This window comes from Lactuca virosa, chromosome 5 (genome assembly GCF_052849685.1).
Source record: "Lactuca virosa cultivar CGN04683 chromosome 5, Lactuca_virosa_CGN04683_v6, whole genome shotgun sequence".
In the NCBI taxonomy this organism is placed as follows: Eukaryota; Viridiplantae; Streptophyta; class Magnoliopsida; order Asterales; family Asteraceae; genus Lactuca; species Lactuca virosa.
In genome coordinates, this window is record NC_136430.1 from 92,349,307 (window position 1) to 92,369,583 (window position 20,277).

At 34.3% G+C, this 20,277-nt stretch overlaps 1 protein-coding gene across 1 annotated transcript; it reads right to left on the reverse strand.

The window, feature by feature from the left end:
- Positions 1-875: 875 nt before the first annotated feature.
- LOC145116001 (DNA polymerase epsilon catalytic subunit A) lies at positions 876-2,099 on the reverse strand. The gene is made up of 4 exons (XM_079052368.1): positions 1,945-2,099; positions 1,591-1,721; positions 1,359-1,486; positions 876-1,259 (listed from the first exon to the last, which is right to left on the reverse strand). Exons 1-4 carry the CDS (start codon positions 1,994-1,996, stop codon positions 1,103-1,105), a joined length of 468 nt encoding a protein of 155 aa, XP_078908494.1. The 5' UTR covers positions 1,997-2,099; the 3' UTR covers positions 876-1,102.
- Positions 2,100-20,277: the final 18,178 nt, after the last annotated feature.

The window sequence follows — 20,277 nt, forward strand, 5'->3', positions numbered from 1 at the left end:
ACATAACTTTAAAATATAGTAAGAGATTAAAAATGCAACTTATAAAACATTAATAATTTAATTTTAAAATTATAAGGAATGAAATTTTTTAGATCAAAATTACTTGAAGGCAAAAATTTTAATATAAAAACCTGCTACGACCATACAGAAAATGGTAATGTAAGTTTTTGATCTGAATATGAATCAAACCGAAAGACTCCTTAACCATTAAGGGGTTAATAGAACGAGTCAAACTTTTATCACTAAACTATATCGGTTACAGTGCAAATTATTATATATAAATTGATCTTTTATCGAAGAGCTTATGTGTATGTATAGATGGACTTCTTATACTTATATATCTCGTAATCTCCAAAACAATGTTTATTTTGCACTATGTACCGAATGTTTTAAAAGTTGTAATTTGATCTGTTTTCAATGATTTTAGTTTTGAAAATAAAAACCCAAATGAAGTTTATGTGTCTTACACCGACTTTAGAAATTAAGAGTTAAATAATTTTATTAGTGAATCATTATTTCCGATACTATGTTTTGTAATTTTGCTATTTTGAATCTTAATGTTGGTTAATCTAATGTATTTTAAAATTATTTTAATTAGAAGGTTAAAATAATAAAATATTCAAATACAAAAGATCCTAATGGTTCATGCATTTGCATTTTAATAGTTCTTTCAACCAAAAAGCCATTTACAGTGCTTCCATGCTAGTCCATTCCCGTTTTCATCATCACTGAACTTTCATATACTGAATTCCCCAACAAATGGTTTGAACAGTTGGTTTTTATGATATCTAGCTATCTGCAATAGTAAGAAACTGCAAAGTACATACACAATAACATATTCGAGCATGAAACAACCATAGATAGGCGTGAATACATTCGTATAAATTAACTTTACATATAAAGACATATATTAATACAAAAGCATCCGACAATCTGTTACAGTTACTACAATACATTGAACATTTTTAATTATCAACCACGACATATAGTTGTTATATTTAAAAATTATAACTTATGAACTCATAAACCAAAACGACACCAACTTTTCACGCATCATACATATGACATTATATATGTTTTTCATTAAAAAAAAAAGTTAAACTCAAGTTCTAATGCCGTTGGTGGCAGCATGGTGGTCGGAGTCGGAGGCGTTGATGTGTTTTTGAGCAACATGGAATTGTGAAGCATATCTGACCACAGGTGTTTCCGATGCAATAACAGGTGGTTCATTCAAAAACGCCCATCTGCTATTCATCCACCTGCATGTATATATGATCATACATATATTAATAACAATTTGTATTTAGAAAATGGATTATTCAGAATATAACAAAACCTGGAAATGAAGAATAAATTACCAGCCATGGCTCTTGAAAAGTTTTTCCTCGTCTTCTTCTTCCTCTTCTTCTGAAGTTTCTACAACGGAATATTCTTTTGTGATCGGAAGGGAATTTGATCTACTATATATATTTTCCATCTCCTTTTTCTGTTAGAAAACAACATTAATTAATTAGTTGATAAAGTATATTAAAAAGTGTTATAATATAACATTTATCTCTCACCAATATCATCGTTTATTTATATATTCACCTTATAATCTTCCTTCGAAAACGTCTGACAAGATGTAAGAACACCTGCATGTACTTGTTCGTCGTTCTTCTTTGATCTCCAATAATTTGCGATTTCTTCGTTGGTCATCGACATGTTCCTCTTTAGATTTACTGAAACAAATCAGAGGTGAGATTAAAGAACATGCATAAATCATCATACATATACGTACTAAAAGAAGTCATTTAACATCGCATATATGGATCAAAGGATTTAATATATTAACCAGTGATCTCCATAATTAAAATTCGACAAATTAACATGTACGATTTTGATGCATGAAATTCCACAATCGAGTTACTACTAAAACAATAAAAGAGAAAAGAAAAAACTTACTGGATTTAGGGTCTCGAACTCGTGAATCCCAACCTGCCATTAATGAACCCATTAATTAATTTCAATTCTTCTCAAAACTATTTCGAATTATTCTTGTGTTTTCACAAGCGCAATATTAAGTAGTGGCGGTGTAACTTTAATTATATGTATGCATATACATATATACTATGTGTTTTAAGGATATGGTTGAAATGTTGAAAACGATCATGACGGCGGATGTTAGTGGGTATGATATATATCTTTTTTTTATATTCTGGTCTTATCTTCAGGAATACAAAATATTTAATAAAATTTATATATAGTGTAACTCGAATATATAATAATATCCGAATCGACATGATCGATTATGTATTTAGAATCGTAACTTTCATTGCACAAAATATCTATTGCAGTACTGATCCAACTTCATAACATGGTTTATTACAAGAGATCAGGTCGATGAGCGAGTCAGTCAAGTAGTCAACTAACTAAGCTTACAGAATAATATAAATTACAATCGATTTTTGAAGGTATATAAATATTTTATAATATCTTTTATGAAAAGATGATTATTGAATATTTACATAGTTGAATATTATTTGTGATATTGATAGGCATCATCGAATTCTATGGGCTTACCTCACCCAGTTTCGCTCTGAAAAGATAAACCGGATATTTCTAGATCCCTCTGTCTTAACTTTATGTCAATTGTAAGAGTAATTTTTGTTTTATGCGTCTTTTATTTTAATATCCAATCTAATATGTTTAATATGTCGGTAATTTCAGTATGTAATAAGATTTATGTATATTTGAAAGGGGATTATATTTAGTTTTAATATAAAATTGAATGCGGAGAGTGTACACTTGTATAAATCTAAATCATCCCTATACAACCAAAAGAGCAAAGGTCAAAGGGGTTTTAATGTAATTAAGACTAAACTGGACAAATGGTCCCTGTGGTTAGCTCAAAATTGTCACTTTGGCCAAAAAGGTTTGGACTAGCACCACAGATCCAAACTTTTCATTTTGTTGCGATTTTGGTCCAATTTACTTTGAACTTTTTTCAAATGACGATTTTGTCCCTATTTTTTTTATTTTTCAGTTTGTTTTTATTATTTTTATTAATTCTTTTTCCATTTTCTTATTTATTTTTCAGATTTTCATATTTAAAAACAAAACTAAGAAAAAAAATTCACCATACTACTACACCACCCACTATCTCTTTGACATACATACTATGTATCTCTCTCACTCCACTGTGTCGCCGGAAATCATCGCCTCCAGACGGAAAACAGCACCACCTGCCGGAAAAAAAACGCCACCCACCATAAATCGCCGCCACCTGCCGGAAACCATCGCCACAACCACCACTCCCAGTGCCATCCTCTTTCTCTTTTTTCTGCTACTTCGATCACCTTCTCTATACAACCGTCAGAGCAGTCAAAATGCTCGTCGGAAAGTACGAGGGTTTCAAATCTATTGTCAGAAAACCCTAAATGGACGGTGGTGATGGTTCTATTTATAGATCTGGGCAACAGAGAATATGAAGGCCTCCCCTTCCCTCTCTCCCCCTCTGTCGTTCTTGACAACGCCATCGTCTTCGTCGTTTGGGAGGGGGGACAGCGTCGTCGCCTCCTGTAACTCGACTTCACTGGAAACCACTTTGGATTCCTCCTTAACCGCTACCCTCAGGTTCTGTTGTTGTCTCGAATTAGATCCATTCGTCTCTGGAGATGGTGGGGAGTTGGAGCTTACAAGAAGATGATCGTGTTGCAGATCGTTGGTGTTCCAGATCTCCGACGAAAAGATCTTCAAAAAAGATCGGCGAGAAGGGTTTTCTCAACGAAACTCCAACGAAATCAGAAAGAGTTGTTTCAACGTCGGGTAGGCAACGCCGGAGAAGGAGAGAGACGGTGGAGAGAAAGAGGGACAGAGTGGAGAGAGAACGGCAGTTGTGGTGGCGGTTTCCGCCTGGCGTTGGTGGTTTCGAACAGGTCGTGTTCCGGTGAGAAGAGGGAGGTCCGACGAGAAGGGTGATGGTCCGACGGTTCAGCCTTTGTCAGAGTTGGAGGTTCGGTGATGTGCAGGTTTAGAGTTTCAGTGTTCTTCATATGTAATGTAGAGAGAGAGAGAGAGAGAAGGAATGGGGTGGGGGATAAACACTCAATATTTTTTTCTTAGTTATTGTCATATAAAAATGGAAAAAGAAATTAATAAAAATAATAAAAAACTGAAAAATAAAAAAATAGGGGCAAAATCGTCATTTGAAAAAAGTTCAAAGCAAATTGGACCAAACTAACAACAAAAATGAAAAGTTTGGACCTATGGTGCTAGTCCAAACCTTTTTGGACCAAAGTGACAATTTTGAGCTAATCACAGGCACCATTTGTGCCGTTTAGTGTGTAATTAACTAATTATGTATGATTTTCAACAATGCATGATCGAAATACGAAGTGCACACTTAGTAATACAAAATTGCTTAGACGGATCTGAATAGAAATTATTGAATTTCTAGGGGTTCTAATATAATTGTATATGATTTTCAATCCTAAACCACCTTATCAAAATGCAATTATAAAATTCGAATTTTGAGAGATTAGAACTCTCTCTCTCTCTCCCTCAAACATACAAAATTTACACACACACACCATATACTCTATCGTTCTTGATCAATTTTCTATGCTTAGAATCTCATTTGAGGATTATCTAAATGTCGAATTTCTCGTAACCCAGATATAGGAGAAAAATATCGATTCGGAAAGTGAACCTACACGACCCTTGAAGAATCTAATGATTATCATATTCTATTTTTATCTTATTTTTCTAACATAATATGATAATAATATCTAAATATATTTCAACATCGTATTCTTACCAATAATTAAATGATTAACAACGATAATCAACAAATTACCATTAAGAAAGCAATGAAATGGAATGCAAAGATGCACGTGAAACAAAGATGATGAGTGTAAACCGCACAACATCCACATCATGTCTCTCTCTCTCAAAATTTATAAATTCTGATTTTATTTTTCATAAAATATAGCAATACTTAAAAAAAATTGGAAGGATCGAGAAAAAAAAAAAGAAAAAAAAAACGAGAAGTAACTAAAACGAAAAACAAAACAATCACATTAAAGTGTTCAAGACGAGGTTTTGAAGCCAAACATTCGAAGTAATATGAAATTTCTACTTTGTATGCATCACCTAGGTATAAAGTAATAAATGAGAACAATATCATCAAAAATTATATATTTTCTAAAATAAAAATATTAATTTCTTTTATAGAAAAACTATATAACTAAAATAGCAAGTATTTGAGTTTTTATCATGATTCTAAATAATGTTAAGCGTGACTTGGCGGAAATATCAAACCTCAAGTTTTTACGAGTTGTGGCGAGTTACGTCATTTGTAAGGCGTGACTTATGGAGACAATTTTATATTATATATATCATGGGGGTCGTTAAGGGGGGCAAAGTGGGCGGGTGCACAGGGCCTAATTTTTTTCATTATATATCTTTATTTAAAAATACAAAGTTATAATAAAGATAATGACCACTTTTTTCTTATTCGTCTTGAGCCTTTAAGAATATTTAATTTTCAGGACCGGCCCTGATATATATATATATATATATATATATATATATATATATATATATATATATATATATATATATATATATATATATAGTATTATTATTCATTTTTATATATATATACGGTTTAAGACGATATTTTATTAAAATTTGGCGTCAAATACAGGTCTTAGAGTCATGGCGATAGACAGATATTTTAGAACATTAGCTTTTATGTTTACATATTATCATGTCATAAAAACTCAAAGATTCCAAAGTGTTCAAGATTAAAGATATTATTGTTTAAAGGGAACGTATTTTTTTTAATCAAAGGTTCAAATATTTCAAGTGTCAATACAAGCCAATCTTCAAGGAACATATTTTGTCTTTGCTCAAGACACTGCACTGTGTAGTGCAGTTTTTGCTAATGGCAAACCCACGTGGATATTATTGCCGTTGGTGACCGTCCCTTACTTCTTTTTTTTTGCCGAGGGCATATTGTTGCCATTTTCTCTCTCTATTTTTGCCGCTGGGAATAATAAATGAAGAGAATGAAGCAATGTGTTACAAACTTTTATTTTTATGCATTAGAAAAGTTAATAGTGGTAGGCAAAAACTTCTATCACACTCTAGTCATAAATAAATTGTGGCAAAGATGATAAAAGTTTACGTGACGCGTATATGACACACTTTTTTTACAAACAAAATTATCACCACACCGTTTAGCTTAAAAAGACGTCAGCATTTATGTTTTGTGCTAGACGCGAAGGTTATTGGAAGATCGAAGAGAAAGTTAATCCGAGTGCACATTAAAAATATTTTATTTATAAGTTTCCGTTGTTGGTAATTCTCCATTTATATTTTAACGTTTGATCAAAGATGAGAGGAGGATTTAAATTGAAATTATAAGATGTTTTTATATATAAAAATGAACATATTTAATAATAAAAAAATAAAAAATCATAAGATATAAAATGAAGATGTTTTACACTGTAAAAATGATTTTAATTCGTTTCTCTAGAGGGTTTTCTTAAAAAAAAAATATGAATCTTTATAAATTATACATCACATAACAATTTATTGGAATTAAAGCTATGTTTGGTACAATAGCTGAAAAACTAACTGATAACTGAAAAGTTAGCTGCTAGTTTATAAGCTAGCTGACAAAAAATAACGTTTGGTAAAACTAACTGATAAGCTAGCTGAAAGATATAAAATGACATAAAAAGACATTTAGAAGAATACGTTTTTTGTAATTAATTAAGGGTATATTTGAGAAAATTTTAAAAATCTCCTAAAAAACTACTCAAAGTAGCTTTTTAAAAAGCTAGCTTATCAACTACTTTTTGGCATGCCAAACATGACAATTTAAAAAAAAACTCGAAAAATAAGCTAGTTATAGCGTGTCAAACACAGCCTAAAAGTAGGAAGCTCAGTGATTCGGGCGAAACTCGGTCAGTATATAATCCCCTAGTTGTAATTAGAGGATCACAAATATAAAAATAAATAAATAAACAATAGCTAATCTACTGGTTTTCAAGGGATTTGGATTTAAAAAATAAATAAATAAAATCGGTATGGATATGTCTTATCCGTCAAATAAGGGATTGAGTATTAAAAAAATGGGAAACTTGATTTTTCCCTTGTATTTTCTCTGGTTTTTATTAATTCGGTTTTTTAACAAGATAAAACAAGATTTTTAAATCTATGATAAAAATGTTATATTATCTTCTACTTCTTTATATAGTTGTTTATACAAGGGTTTGAAAGATTTTCAAACAAGTTTGACCCCAGAAACAAAATGAGGAAAATAACGATTTGGAAGAAGATGAAGAAATCAATGATCAATCTGCATCTGAATATTACAACAGTGAACGTATTTACGACATCTGGATCAATGATGTGGAAGAAGGTGAGATAGTAGCAAATTCCGGTGGCTCTCCGATTCCGACGAACACCATCGCCGATAATTCAATTAATGATGAAGACGATCGGTCATGTAGGGAGTTGGAGCCAAAAAGTCCCACCAATAATTCCAACATGGCGGTTGCACGTGATAGGTTTCCGTCAACTTTACCTAATTCTATTATCCTAACTCGCATGCCCATTTTCACTCATTTCGTCCATCAGCCAGATCCCACCCCAATTAATCAACACATCCATTCCACAAATCCCAATTCGGATGATAGGCAGCCACCAGGTGAAATTGATATCTCTCAAAGAAAATTCGATGGATCCACCAACAAAAAAGAAAATTTAATGGGTATGATACCTAAATTCACACTCAAGTCCCCATTTGCCCTCGTCGATTGGAATGAGACTTCGACCTAAATGTGGTTGTCTCAAATCACAACTCCAATTTCTCTTGTGAAGCAAACTCCTCTACCTCCAACGAAGTCAATTTCATTGCCAATGTTGGTAGGGCTGTCGGATTTCAAGTAGATGCCGAAAACACTGAGGTCTTATCTAAGATTCTCGACAATGAAGTTCAGGGTGACTGAGTCAACAACGGTCTCCAATGAATGCTTTCTCATTGAACATCAAGGGGGTGGGTGAATCCCACAAAGTGGAATGGATCAGGAAATTAAAACAATTACATAACATTGATTTTGTTGGACTATAGGAAATGCGTGTATCAGATTACAACAAAATTGACATCAGTGGATGTTGGGGATCAAATAATTTCGTGTTTTGAGGCTGTTAATCCGACTGGTAGATTTGGTGGCCTTTTGAGTATATAGGATCCTGGTATTTTCTCCAAAATTAGCTCAATATCCTCTAGGATTTACTTGGCCATCTCCGGTCATTGAAAAGGATATCCAGGAATTACAACACGAGTCAATATATACGCCCCTAAATTAATATCCAACAAAAAAACTCCTTGGGCTAAACTATTGGATTTAAAAAGGGCCTCTTCCGGCATCTGGGTATTTTTTGGAGATTTCATTGCAGTACGGATACCTGAAGATAGATTCAACTCGAAATTCTGTAAAACATCAACGCAAGATTTTAATGATTTTATCACAGATGTCGGACTACAAGAATTCCAAATGGGTGGTCATAAATTTACTTACCTTAGAGAAGATGGCTTCAAACTCAGCAAAATAGATAGATTCCTCGTATGCTCCAAATTTGTCTCCCTTAAGCCGATGTACTCAATTCTTTCTCTCCCCATAGAACACTCTCATCATTCTCCCTTGATTCTTAAACCCTCCAATGCTGACTTTGGTCCTCCTCCCTTCAGATTTTTCAACTCATGGTTATCCAGGGACAACTTTGATGATGTGTTTCACAATGCTTGGATTTCATACAAAGGTTTTGGAGCGCCGGACAGATACCTGCTAGCGAAACTGAAATATGTAAAAAAAACTATAAGTGAATGGATTGCAGCTGAACGATTAAAAGAAAACGGTAATCTGGCTCAGTTAAAGACTAAGGTGGATAATATGGAAAAAATTATTGAATCTAGGGAGCTCTCTTCCTTTGAAAGATCCTCCTAGAGAGAAGATAAGCCGAAGATTCTAGACTTGGAAAGAATTGCCAAGTTGGATCTGATTCAGAAAGCCAAAGTCAAGTGGATCCAAGACGGGGACGAAAATTCTCGATTTTTTCATGGTTCGCTACAAAACAAGAATAGGAAAACCAGGATCCATGGTCTCACAATTAATGGAGTATGGGTTCTTGAATCGAAAGAAGTCAAGGAGGTGAGAAGATTTTTCTCTGAAAAGTTTCATGAATTCTGGCCGAACAGGTCGAAATTCATAAACTTTGGATTCAGAAAGTTATCGATTGATCAGAATTGTTTCATGGAATCCCCTTTCACTACTGAAGAGATCAAATATGCAGTATGGTGTTGTGCGAGGGAGAAGGCTTCGAGTCCCGATGGATTCACCTTCAAGCTCATAAAATCCAAATGGGATCTGATGAGTGGGGACATTATCAGTTTCATCAAACACTTTGAATGAACGGTTCCATATCCACCGGTTGCAACTCTTCTTTTATTACTCTAATACTAAAAGTATCAGACCCACTCAATCTGGTGGATTATCGACCCATATGCCTAATCGGATGTCTATACAAGATTTTAGCCAAGCTCATTACTGTTCGTTTAAAGCAAGTGGTTGGCTCGGTGGTAGATGAAGTGCAATTAGCATACGTAGAGGGCATAAACATTCTCAACGGACCCCTAATTATGAATGAGATTTCCTTATGGGCCAAGAAGAGCAAAAAAAGATGTATTTTCTTAAGGTGGATTTTGAAAAGGCCTTCGACTCTATTAACTAGCAATACTTGGATTCGATCATGTACCAAATGAATTTTAGGTACAAATGGAGACAATGGATGTTGGGTCGTCTATCCTCCTCAAGAACCTTCGTGTTAGTAAATGGATCACCCATTGATGAATCTCTACAACAAGAGGGGTCCGTCAGGGAGATCCTCTCTCCTCGTTCCTTTTTATCATTGCAATGGAGGGTATGGATATTGTTGTCAAGAGTGCCAAAGAAAACTCCCTGATACATGGGGTTAAGCTTCCTTTCAATGGTCCGCACTTATCTCACTTATTCTACGCGGATGATGCCATTTTTGCAGGTGAATGAGACAGATCGAGTATCAGAAACCTCTCACCAATTCTGAAATATTTTCATATCTCATCATGTGTAACATCTCATTTATTAAATAAATAAATAGATAAAATTAATAAATTAATAGTAGTCCTAAATGCATAATATTTAGTGGGGTGTTGGTTTTAGGGAGCCAAATAATATAATTTGGATTTTCGGGGGTTAAAGTGTAATTTTGGGAGTTATTTTGTAAAGATTTTCAGAGGTCGGGGAGGGTTTGGTAAATAATGGACTTAAAATTTAAAGATTTTGGAGGCTAAGGGGCTGAATGGTAATATATGGACTTAAGTTGAAAGTAATTTGGAAAGGAGGGGCTATTTGGTTACATTTGGGCTTAATTTGAAAGAAAAGGGAGAATGAGGGACCGATTGCGGCATTATGGGAGGAAGTTTTGTGTGAGTCGGGGTATATAACCCGTCCCATAACCCTAACCCTAGGAGCTCTTTCAGCCTCTACCCTCACTCAACCAACTCCGGCCGCCGACACCATTCACTTGGTTCGTTTTCCGACCAGCTAGCGGTCACCAAGCGACCACCTGACTTCCTTCATTTCCGACCTGTCAAAGCTCCGATCAACTGTCGTCATCAGCCAACGACCATGCCACATTATGAGCCGCTATCCAGCGTTGTCGTTGTTCCTTTTGCCGGTGACGACGAAGACCACCAGCGGGTTTCCGTCCCTCTGTCGTTTCTTTTGTCGTTCGCGATCACCACATCTCTTCCTCATACTTCTGGCAGTGCGCCGTCCCTTTGAAGAAGAAGTTGTTGTTGCCGCCGACAACGCCGGCTATAGGCGCTACTGTTGCTGCCGATTCGTTGTACGCCTCAGGTGTGCGATTGGGGTTCATTTCACGAGAAATAGACAGGTGCGTGTATGCTTCTTCTGTTGATGTGTATATCGTGTGTGTGCTTTGTTTGGCCAAACACCACAATAGGAGCCATCACCACCACCGTGAGGTGGTGGTTATCGCCTCCGGCCACCACCTGCCACCACAAGGGTGGCTATATCATGTATATTATTGATTGTGGCTGTACGTATGTGATTCATTGTGTATTAGGCGTGTGTTTGATGGTGTAATATTGTATGTACATTGTATGGCCGAATTATTCAAGGAAAACAACCTGTCACCGCCGTGAGGTGGTGGTTGCCACCTCACGCCGCCATTCTGTCGCCACCAGCCGCCACCTTAGGTGGTTGTGTGCTTTTGTGTGTGTGATTGTTATTTTGGGATGCTTGGACATTTTTTTAGCCAAAAAAATCATAACCATCACCACGAGGTGGTGGCCGCCGCCGTTAACCACCACTACCGAGGCGGTAGTGGGTGGTGCCCGTCCTAATGAAACCCTAGTTGACCTAATAAAACCCTAATTGATCTAAAGACTTAGATTTTGGACCTAAATGGCGTGTTTTGGGTTAGAAACCCTAATTAGGGTTTAGAAAACCCTAATCTTGGAGATTATAATTTGGACTTGCTGAGACCCGCATTTTGGACGAATGGATTGGAATTATAAATTAAGCCCGACCACACTGTATGATTGACCTAGTAGATTGATGGACTTAATGGATTAAGTCCTTAATGTGTTAAGTGTTTCTAATTAACCCTAATCGTCATTTCATGTGAAAACCCTAATTGTGTTGGGTTTTGAGTTGGGCCTTTCTGATGGTCCTAGATGTCTGGACTCTTCATGGGCCAACTATTAACAAGTATATGGACTAGAATATTTGGATTGGGCTTTAGGATAAGGCCTATTGGAAAGGCTTGGGCCCAATTTGGAAAATTGGGCCATAGATGGGCCATAACTGGGCCTTGATGATTATGAGATGTTGGACCATTGGAATGCCAAATGTTTGGACTGGACTAAATGGTTGGGCCTTAGGGTAAGACCATGTAGAGGTTTGGGCCCAATTTGGAAAATTGGGCCATATGTTGGGCTTTGATTCATTGTTTGACTTTTGGGCCTTTGGATTGGGCCTTGGGCTTGAATCAAGCTAAGTTGGGGTAAAGTAGTATTTTACCCCAAGCATGGACATTTGGTTATGTATTGGAACTCAATTATTAATTGGGTGTCGATTTGATGTTGACAGTTCGGGGATCTGTCAGCCAGCAGCCAGAGATTTACACTAGTACAAAAATGACCTACAGACACACCAAAAAAGTGTGACCATATGCGTATAGTGATATTTTATTTTTTCACTGAAAATGTAACTGAAGGTGAAGCCATTGTATGAGTCTTATGGTCACTTTAAAATGTAGTGTCCGTATGATATGAAAACATGTGGTCGTATTATAAAAGTGTGGCAAATGTGTACGGAATTTTGTTCCTTAAATATCCAATATTGTAGCGTTAAACCGTAAATAGACACATTTATTTAGTAACTGTGGTGACTGTATATCACCAACTTGCGACATTCATGATGTTTTAATGTAGTTGTTTTCTTTTATATTGTCACACAGTTTAAATTTTGTTAAGACTATTGTGTATCTTTTGTAAACATATAATTACGGTGAGCATGACCATGTTTGCTAAATGGCCACATGTAATTAATTCCATAAGTGGCGAATTGCTAATAATTAGTCACAAAAAACAATCAATTTTTGTGACTATAGTCTATCGTATAGAGACACACAATTAAGTGAAATACAATCATAAGTATTATAAAGACACACATTTTGTTAAAATTAAGGACTATTTGGTATCGTAATAAGACTATTGGGTATATTTTAGATACATATAATTACGGTGAACATGACCATGTTCGGTAAATGGACACATATAATTAATTTTGTAAGTGACGATTTGCTAGTATTTAGTCACAACAACAATCAATTATGGTATTTATTTGCCACATAAATTGTTTTTGATGTTGTTATTGTTTAACTTAGTCACAAAAACTTTAGAATAAACATCATTTTAAAACAACTGTAGACTCATAATTCTTGTATATTATGGCTATTGTTAACCATTTAGCCACACGTTAAAAAATGATGTAAAGTAACCATTGTATAATGTTAGAGAAATTGAAAACCTATAAAACATGGCCAAATTTATATTAAAGCCACTTTAATTTAATATTTATTGTTGCTTTTTCTACATTGTAGACATATCAAAATTAAATTAAAGTAACCAAACCCAACAATATGAAACAAAAGCAAAATTCATAATTTGATATTAGTAATAATTGAAATCCAAATCAATACATTAAATTCCTAATTAAAATACCAAAAAAAAAAAGAAAATTGTCCTAATTTCAAGAATTTAAATAATGGTAAAAAAATCAAACACATCATAAACCAAAACCTAAACATAACTAGGCATTCTTCTTATCTGTATTGCTCCTTGTCTTCTTGAGAAGGGCATTAGATGATATGTAAGTTGGTTTCCTTTTCTATGAGTTTTGATGTTGATGTTCTTGATGTGATATAATTTCTGGTGCCTATAACAACAACATTGAAACAAAAAAATGAGTTCATCAAAAAACTTAGTATACTACTTTATGAAGAAAATAAAGTGTAATGCACAAAGTAGTGAACATAATTAAACAAACCTTTGACTCGGTTTGCACAAGGTATTTTGGCCATGGAACAAAACTTTTATATGCATCCTCAACTAATGTGAATTCTCCAGTTTTATGGGGTAGAAATGCTTGTTTTATTACCACTTCATCAATGGAAACTTTATAGCAATCATCTTGTAGAGGAACTCCATGAATGAATTGTCTTTCTAATGATAAGTGAACGGTACCACGAGCAACGATGTTCCTTTTATACGGATGTGATAGACTATACTTGATTGGCTACAATGATAAGTAATATTAGAATCAGAAAAAAAAAAGACAGAAATGTATATTCAACATGTAAAAAACACTTACCTGGTGAAGGGGTTTATTTGGTGAAACTGTTGGTATGTCAGGATTGATAGTGACAGTCTTAGAGTCAACAACTTTTCTGGTGGGTTTTGTATTTGCCTAATATAAAGATTTAAGACATATATGTAAAATTATATTTTAATATAAAAGATAAATTAAAAGTATTGAAAATTGTAAAGTTAGTATATACTACTGTTGCAGATTTCATGGAAATCAATTGTGTATCGGGAGTTGCAATTGCAGAGTTGGTTTGAACTTGTTTCTTAGTGGGTTTTGCAATAACCTAAATAAGTTAAAGTCCCAAGTGAAAAAACAGAAATTAGTACCAAAAAAAGTATATCAATGATGATTTTGTAAGATGATAACATACTGGTGTTACAGGTTCTGATGGTTCCTTGGTTTTGAGACTAACAGGAGTTGTTTCACTACTTTCAACAATCTTGTCACTTGAAATACCCTAGCAAATATAAAGAAACGGGGAAAATGTCTAAAAGAAATGCAATTTACAAGTAATATTGACAATAGATGTTGTTAATAAGATTACTTACAACTGTATGAGACAGATTTGGAAAGTCAACTCCGTTTTCATTAAGATGAGCCAAAACTAGCTTTAGTGTTTGATCTTGTTCATTAACCTTTGTAGACAAAGCCTTGAGTTCAACATATTTTTTCTCAAGCTCAAGTTTTCCATTATGCAGTGCAACTTTAAGATCTTTAATTTCTTCCTTAGATGATCATTTGCTGCAAGGAACATTGAAATATCTGTTGTAAGTGACTCCTGTGCCGACACCCTTTAAAAATCCTCCATTTTCCTTGCCAAAAACTAAGGTCATGGCATCCGTGCCTGGTTCAACATTTACTTGTCCTTCTTTTATCTTATTTTCTTGTTCCATCTAGCACACAAAATATTAATAGTTATTGTCCTAATAAAACTGATTAAAATCTTTACAGTAATAGTAATAAAAACGTTTATTGAAGTTACTAGTTTATCCGCCATGAGTTTAACATCTTCATCCTTAAATTCTCCTTTACTTTCACGTCCTTTACACCGCATAATTGACATTGGGGGAATTTCTTCCTTTGAAATCACGTTCTCTTCAATCTTGATAAAAAAAATTAAATTGTAAACAATATAAAGTAAAATTCTGTTAAGTACAATGCTATGAAGGTAATGTAATAGGATCATATAGCTAAAAACAAAGCTTACCAACTTCCGCCTAAGAGTAGTATACCCCCCTCGTCCCATCCGATGAGCATACTTTGACATCTTTCGCGCTTTGATAGTCTTTTGTGACACAACATGTAAAAAAAAGATTTGTCAAGCACTTTTTGGTAATTTTATAATAAATAAATGAAGAAGTTTTGGGAAAAAGTTGTAACATTAAACTCTTCAGAATGTGTATATGTCAGGAATTTGTTCCAATCATCTTTTTCAGTAATTATTGCACGATATCGAATAGGGATTTCTCCAAGCTTTTTGGAATTGCCTAGATGTGGCTTGATGTAAGCTGCATACAATTTCCTACTGAAGTTTCGTAGAAGGATACCAAGCCTATTCATCACAAATTGTTTTCTACTTTCATCAACTTCAAAATAGCGCTAAAATGAAACAATAATGAATTTGTTAGTATTTAATACATGATTTGTAAATAAAATATGAGATGCAGTTAAAAAAAGTGAAAAAAATATTTACTGTAATCTCTTCCCAAAGTTTGTCCTTCACTTCTGGTTTTACTTTCTTCCAGCAAAGAGCACTTAATCCCACCTTCTCGCGGACAAGATCTCCCAAATAACTAACAAACACTGCATTATTCTTCCCTGTAAACTTACCGAATTCATCAAACTTGACACGTTTTTTTCTACCACCAGAATTGACATACTCGGTCTTCAGCTTTGGCAATCGAGTCAGGCCCCTCTTCCTAGGTGACCTTGTAGGAACTGTGCTTTGGATTTCTTCTTCCGAATCTGAATGGCTATTGTAGTCAATGTCCTTATTTTCACCATCTTCTGTGTCCGATTCATAAACTTGGGTTCCATCATCTTGCTCATATTCCATATCATAGTCGGGCATATCCTTATGTTGTTCCTTGTTCACCTCCATGATTCTTCTGTTGACATGAAACATATGAAATAAGTTTGATTATTTATATGTTTAATGAAAAGGTATGACTAACTTATATTACATACAAAATTTCACATACACATTTCATCGAACATTTGGCGTGCAACAAGCACAATAATATGAAGAATCAAAATTTTTCTGTTTTATGTATAATCCCCTAATCAATACAATCAATAACATTGACACCATACACAGAGAATATACTTACAGTAGAAATGCGTGATGAATGTTGTCGAATGATGAACTGAATTATAATCCAACTGGGATATAACCTAGAGAAAAACCATACAATGGTTGAAAAAATCAAAGTCTTTTAAATATTACATTGTTATTACGTCCTAAATTGAGGGTTGTTACCAAATTTACCGGAATTTCCTTGATCGGATGGATTGATCTTCATAGTTTTGGCGGTGAGATAGTTGAATAATTCCCGCCTTGATTTGGAGCCCAAAACAAAATGGAAAAAATGTTTGCCCCACATTATATTTGCTTAATTTTGATTGACGAGTTCAAATGTTTTCCAAATTTTGATCTGATAGTGAACCCACACGATGAGAAGCATAAATCGTGGTTTGGAAACATGTTCTGGCTTTTGAAACATTATTACGAGTTATTTGATATTAATAGAAATGTTACAAATTTGGGCATTGTAAATTAACAATTTTACGTTAGGATACAACTATATGACTATTGGAAATAAAATATATTTAACATTTAATTATGTATATACAATGGGAAAATAGTATAATAAAACGAAAATAAGAATAAGGTCTAGTTAGCTTACTAATTTTTCCGTGTGAACACTTTGTTAAGATTTTTTATTTTATTTTATATTAAGTAAGAAAAAAAATCCATACACCTACTATAAACCCATTTCGGTCCTAAACCCGTACCAACACCCCTACCTGAAATTGTAGCGATCAACCCGTACCACCAACCGACCACCTGGGACCCGTACACCTACTATAAACCCATTTCGGTCCTAAACCCGTACCAACACCCCTACCTGACATTGTAACGATCAACCCGTACCACCAACCGACCACCTGGGACCCGTACACCTACTATAAACCCATTGTGGTCCTAAACCCGTACCAACACCCTACCTGACATTGTAACGATCAACCTGTACCACCAACCGACCACCTGGGACCCGTACACCTACTATACACCCATTTTGGTCCTAAACCTGTACCAGCACCCCTACATGACCTAGTAATGATCAACTCGTACCATCAACCGACCACCTGCAACCCGTACCCCTATTATAAATCCATTTCGGTCCCAAAACCGTACCAACACCCCTACATGACCTAGTAACGATCAACCCGAACCACCAACTGACCACCTGCAACCCGTACCCCTATTATAGATCTATTTCGGTCCCAAAATCGCACCAACACCCCTACATGACCTAGTAACGATCAACCCGTACCACCAACCGACCACCTGCAACCCGTACCCTATTAATTAAAAATATGATTTTATATATTTCTAATTAATTTATATATTAATTTATATTTTGTATGGTAATAATAAAAACAAAGCAAGTATGGATATTACACTTAATTAATATTATATATATTAATGTAAATATTATATTAATGCATAACACGATATCGGTAATCATTATCACAGCCGTCGTTCTTACATCTTCATTACCAACCTACGATAAGTTTGATTTGCTCCTCCTCTGTGAAAAAAATTTGACGATCAATGGAAACAAAGATGAATGTTGATCCATGGGCAAATCTGAGGTTCCAACTCTGGAGTGTAAGCAGTGAACCACCAAAAAAACACACCATTAGTAGAGTATGGGAAAGCAAATGATAGGAGATTCACCATTAGAGTTGTTCATGGCGGGTATTTTACCGACTATCCAGGTAAATCGTATGAAAAGACAAAAGTTCACTTTATTACTTTTGTCAACATCGATTTGCTCAACATGGAAATGCTTGGTCGTTTTTCCAAAAGCTTGGGTTATACAACCATGGGTAATTGGTATCATATGCCAACTGAAGAAAATTATGGTTTGTCCATGATTCCAATTTTGAACGATGATTGTTTGGGAACTTTCAAAATGATCGTTAGAGCACACCAATTCCGAGAGATTGAACATATGTATGTTGAACACATGCCTGTATATGTTCCAATCAATTTCCCCCACTTCATGATGAACTCACCATCCAAAAGAGTTGAGAAGCTTATTCATATGTTTGTAACAGAACACCCAATGGAAACAGTTGATGATGGAATAGCATACATCAAGCATATGCTAAACATGACCATTCCTAGAGGAAAAATGGAAGATGCAATGGACATGGCCAAGGAGAATGTGATTGCATGGAAAAACATAATGTAGGCGACCTATTCTGTAATCCATTTCATGTTTAAGACATAGTATATATGTCGTTTATATTGGATGGAATAGAACATCCTCTTTTGTAAGAAATATGAAACTCTTTTTTTGTTTAATGTTATATATGATGTGTCTATATGTTAATGTTGTTTTGATTCTAACTGTCTTATGGGCAAAATGGGAAGTAATGAAAAAATATTAATTTTATATTGTAATCTTGAGTGTATTTCATACTTATCAATTGGGTTTTAAGGCTAAGTTCCAGGTCAGATTTAAGTTCCATGGGTATATCCGACATTTGCACCATGGTGGCTTGAATTCATCATAAGTTGCTTCAACAAGTGATGTGAGTACCTTGACTTTTAACTGCATGAGTTTTGTCTCTGTTTTGGTGCATTGTTTTGTAAAAAAAGCAATGTACTTTACAACTAAGTTCCATGTTAGAGTTATGTTATTGGTTAGATTAGTTAGTTTGTCCCATGTTATAATTTCCCATTGTATGCTGCTTTTGCGTCTGCAGGGGTATAGTATCTATATTCATACCACTCCAAACTACTGTTAGAAATTAATGAATACTGTTAAAATTGTGTTTGAGATGTAAGCGTATAATGGTCATTCTGTATAGAAAAGGATAAGCAAAAGGAAACAGCACCTAAGTGTATGCAACTACGTTCCATGTTAGACTTATGTTTTTGGTTAGATCAGTTACTATGTACCATGTATGTTTTAAACATATGGAGATTATGCTAAAGCAGGGGTATATCCGTCAATTATTTGGTATTATCATAAAACAAAGAAAATGTTATAATTTTCCATTTGAGGATGCTTTTGTGTCTGCAGGGGTATAGTATCTTTATTTATGTTAATGGAAATGTTATACCACTCCAAACTACTGTTAGAAATTAATGAATACTGTTAAAACTGTGTTTGAGATGGAAGGGTAAAATGGTCATTTAGTATAGAGAATGAAAAGAAAAAGGAAACAGCACCTAAGGGTATGCATCATCAAACACATAGAAATGATAAAAAAAATAAGTTAATCTTGGATACATATATGATGTTCATAACTAAAATTAAACAAAATAAGTGTGAGAGGAATCAGGGGTATTTTTGTCATTTTTTTATTTCCAATTGTGAAGGCTAATTAAAAACAATGTGCAACCACAATTACATTTATTTTATCAAATGAGGAAAGTATGAATGATTCTACCTGTGTTTGTGTTAGATCGGTTCATGAAGAAGCATGTGTATTTTCGTCAAATGTTTCTCTTTTAAATCATTGTTTTGTTTTTTAGTAACCTAATAACTTACAAAGAACCAGTCACCTTAGTTGGTCAGTGTACATGTAGTTAATGATATACTTTGAAATAGCATGGGTTCGAACCCCACTAGTAACAATTTTTTTTATAATGTACATAACTTTTTAAATATGTCAGACGGTAAAACAATCATTAAGAAAATATCTCTTTTTTTTTTCTCGATATCTCCTTGATCATCAACACCCATTACGTAAATATGAATTTTGAGACAATATGAATTCCCATCGAAACATTATCTGCTTACTACAAAATGCATTGCAACTACGTTTACACTTCAACCAGAAATTGATACTTCAACCTGAAATTCATACAGGTGCACATACAACATTAAATTCTACAGGGACATAAAAAACAATTATCCTCATAATATGAATCTTTGCTATTTCGTTTGGTCATGATGTGTATCATTATATATTCTAGAATTAACAAGTATTTGGTTTCCATTTATTGGATTTATTTGTAATGTGATCTTTTTCATTTATGCAC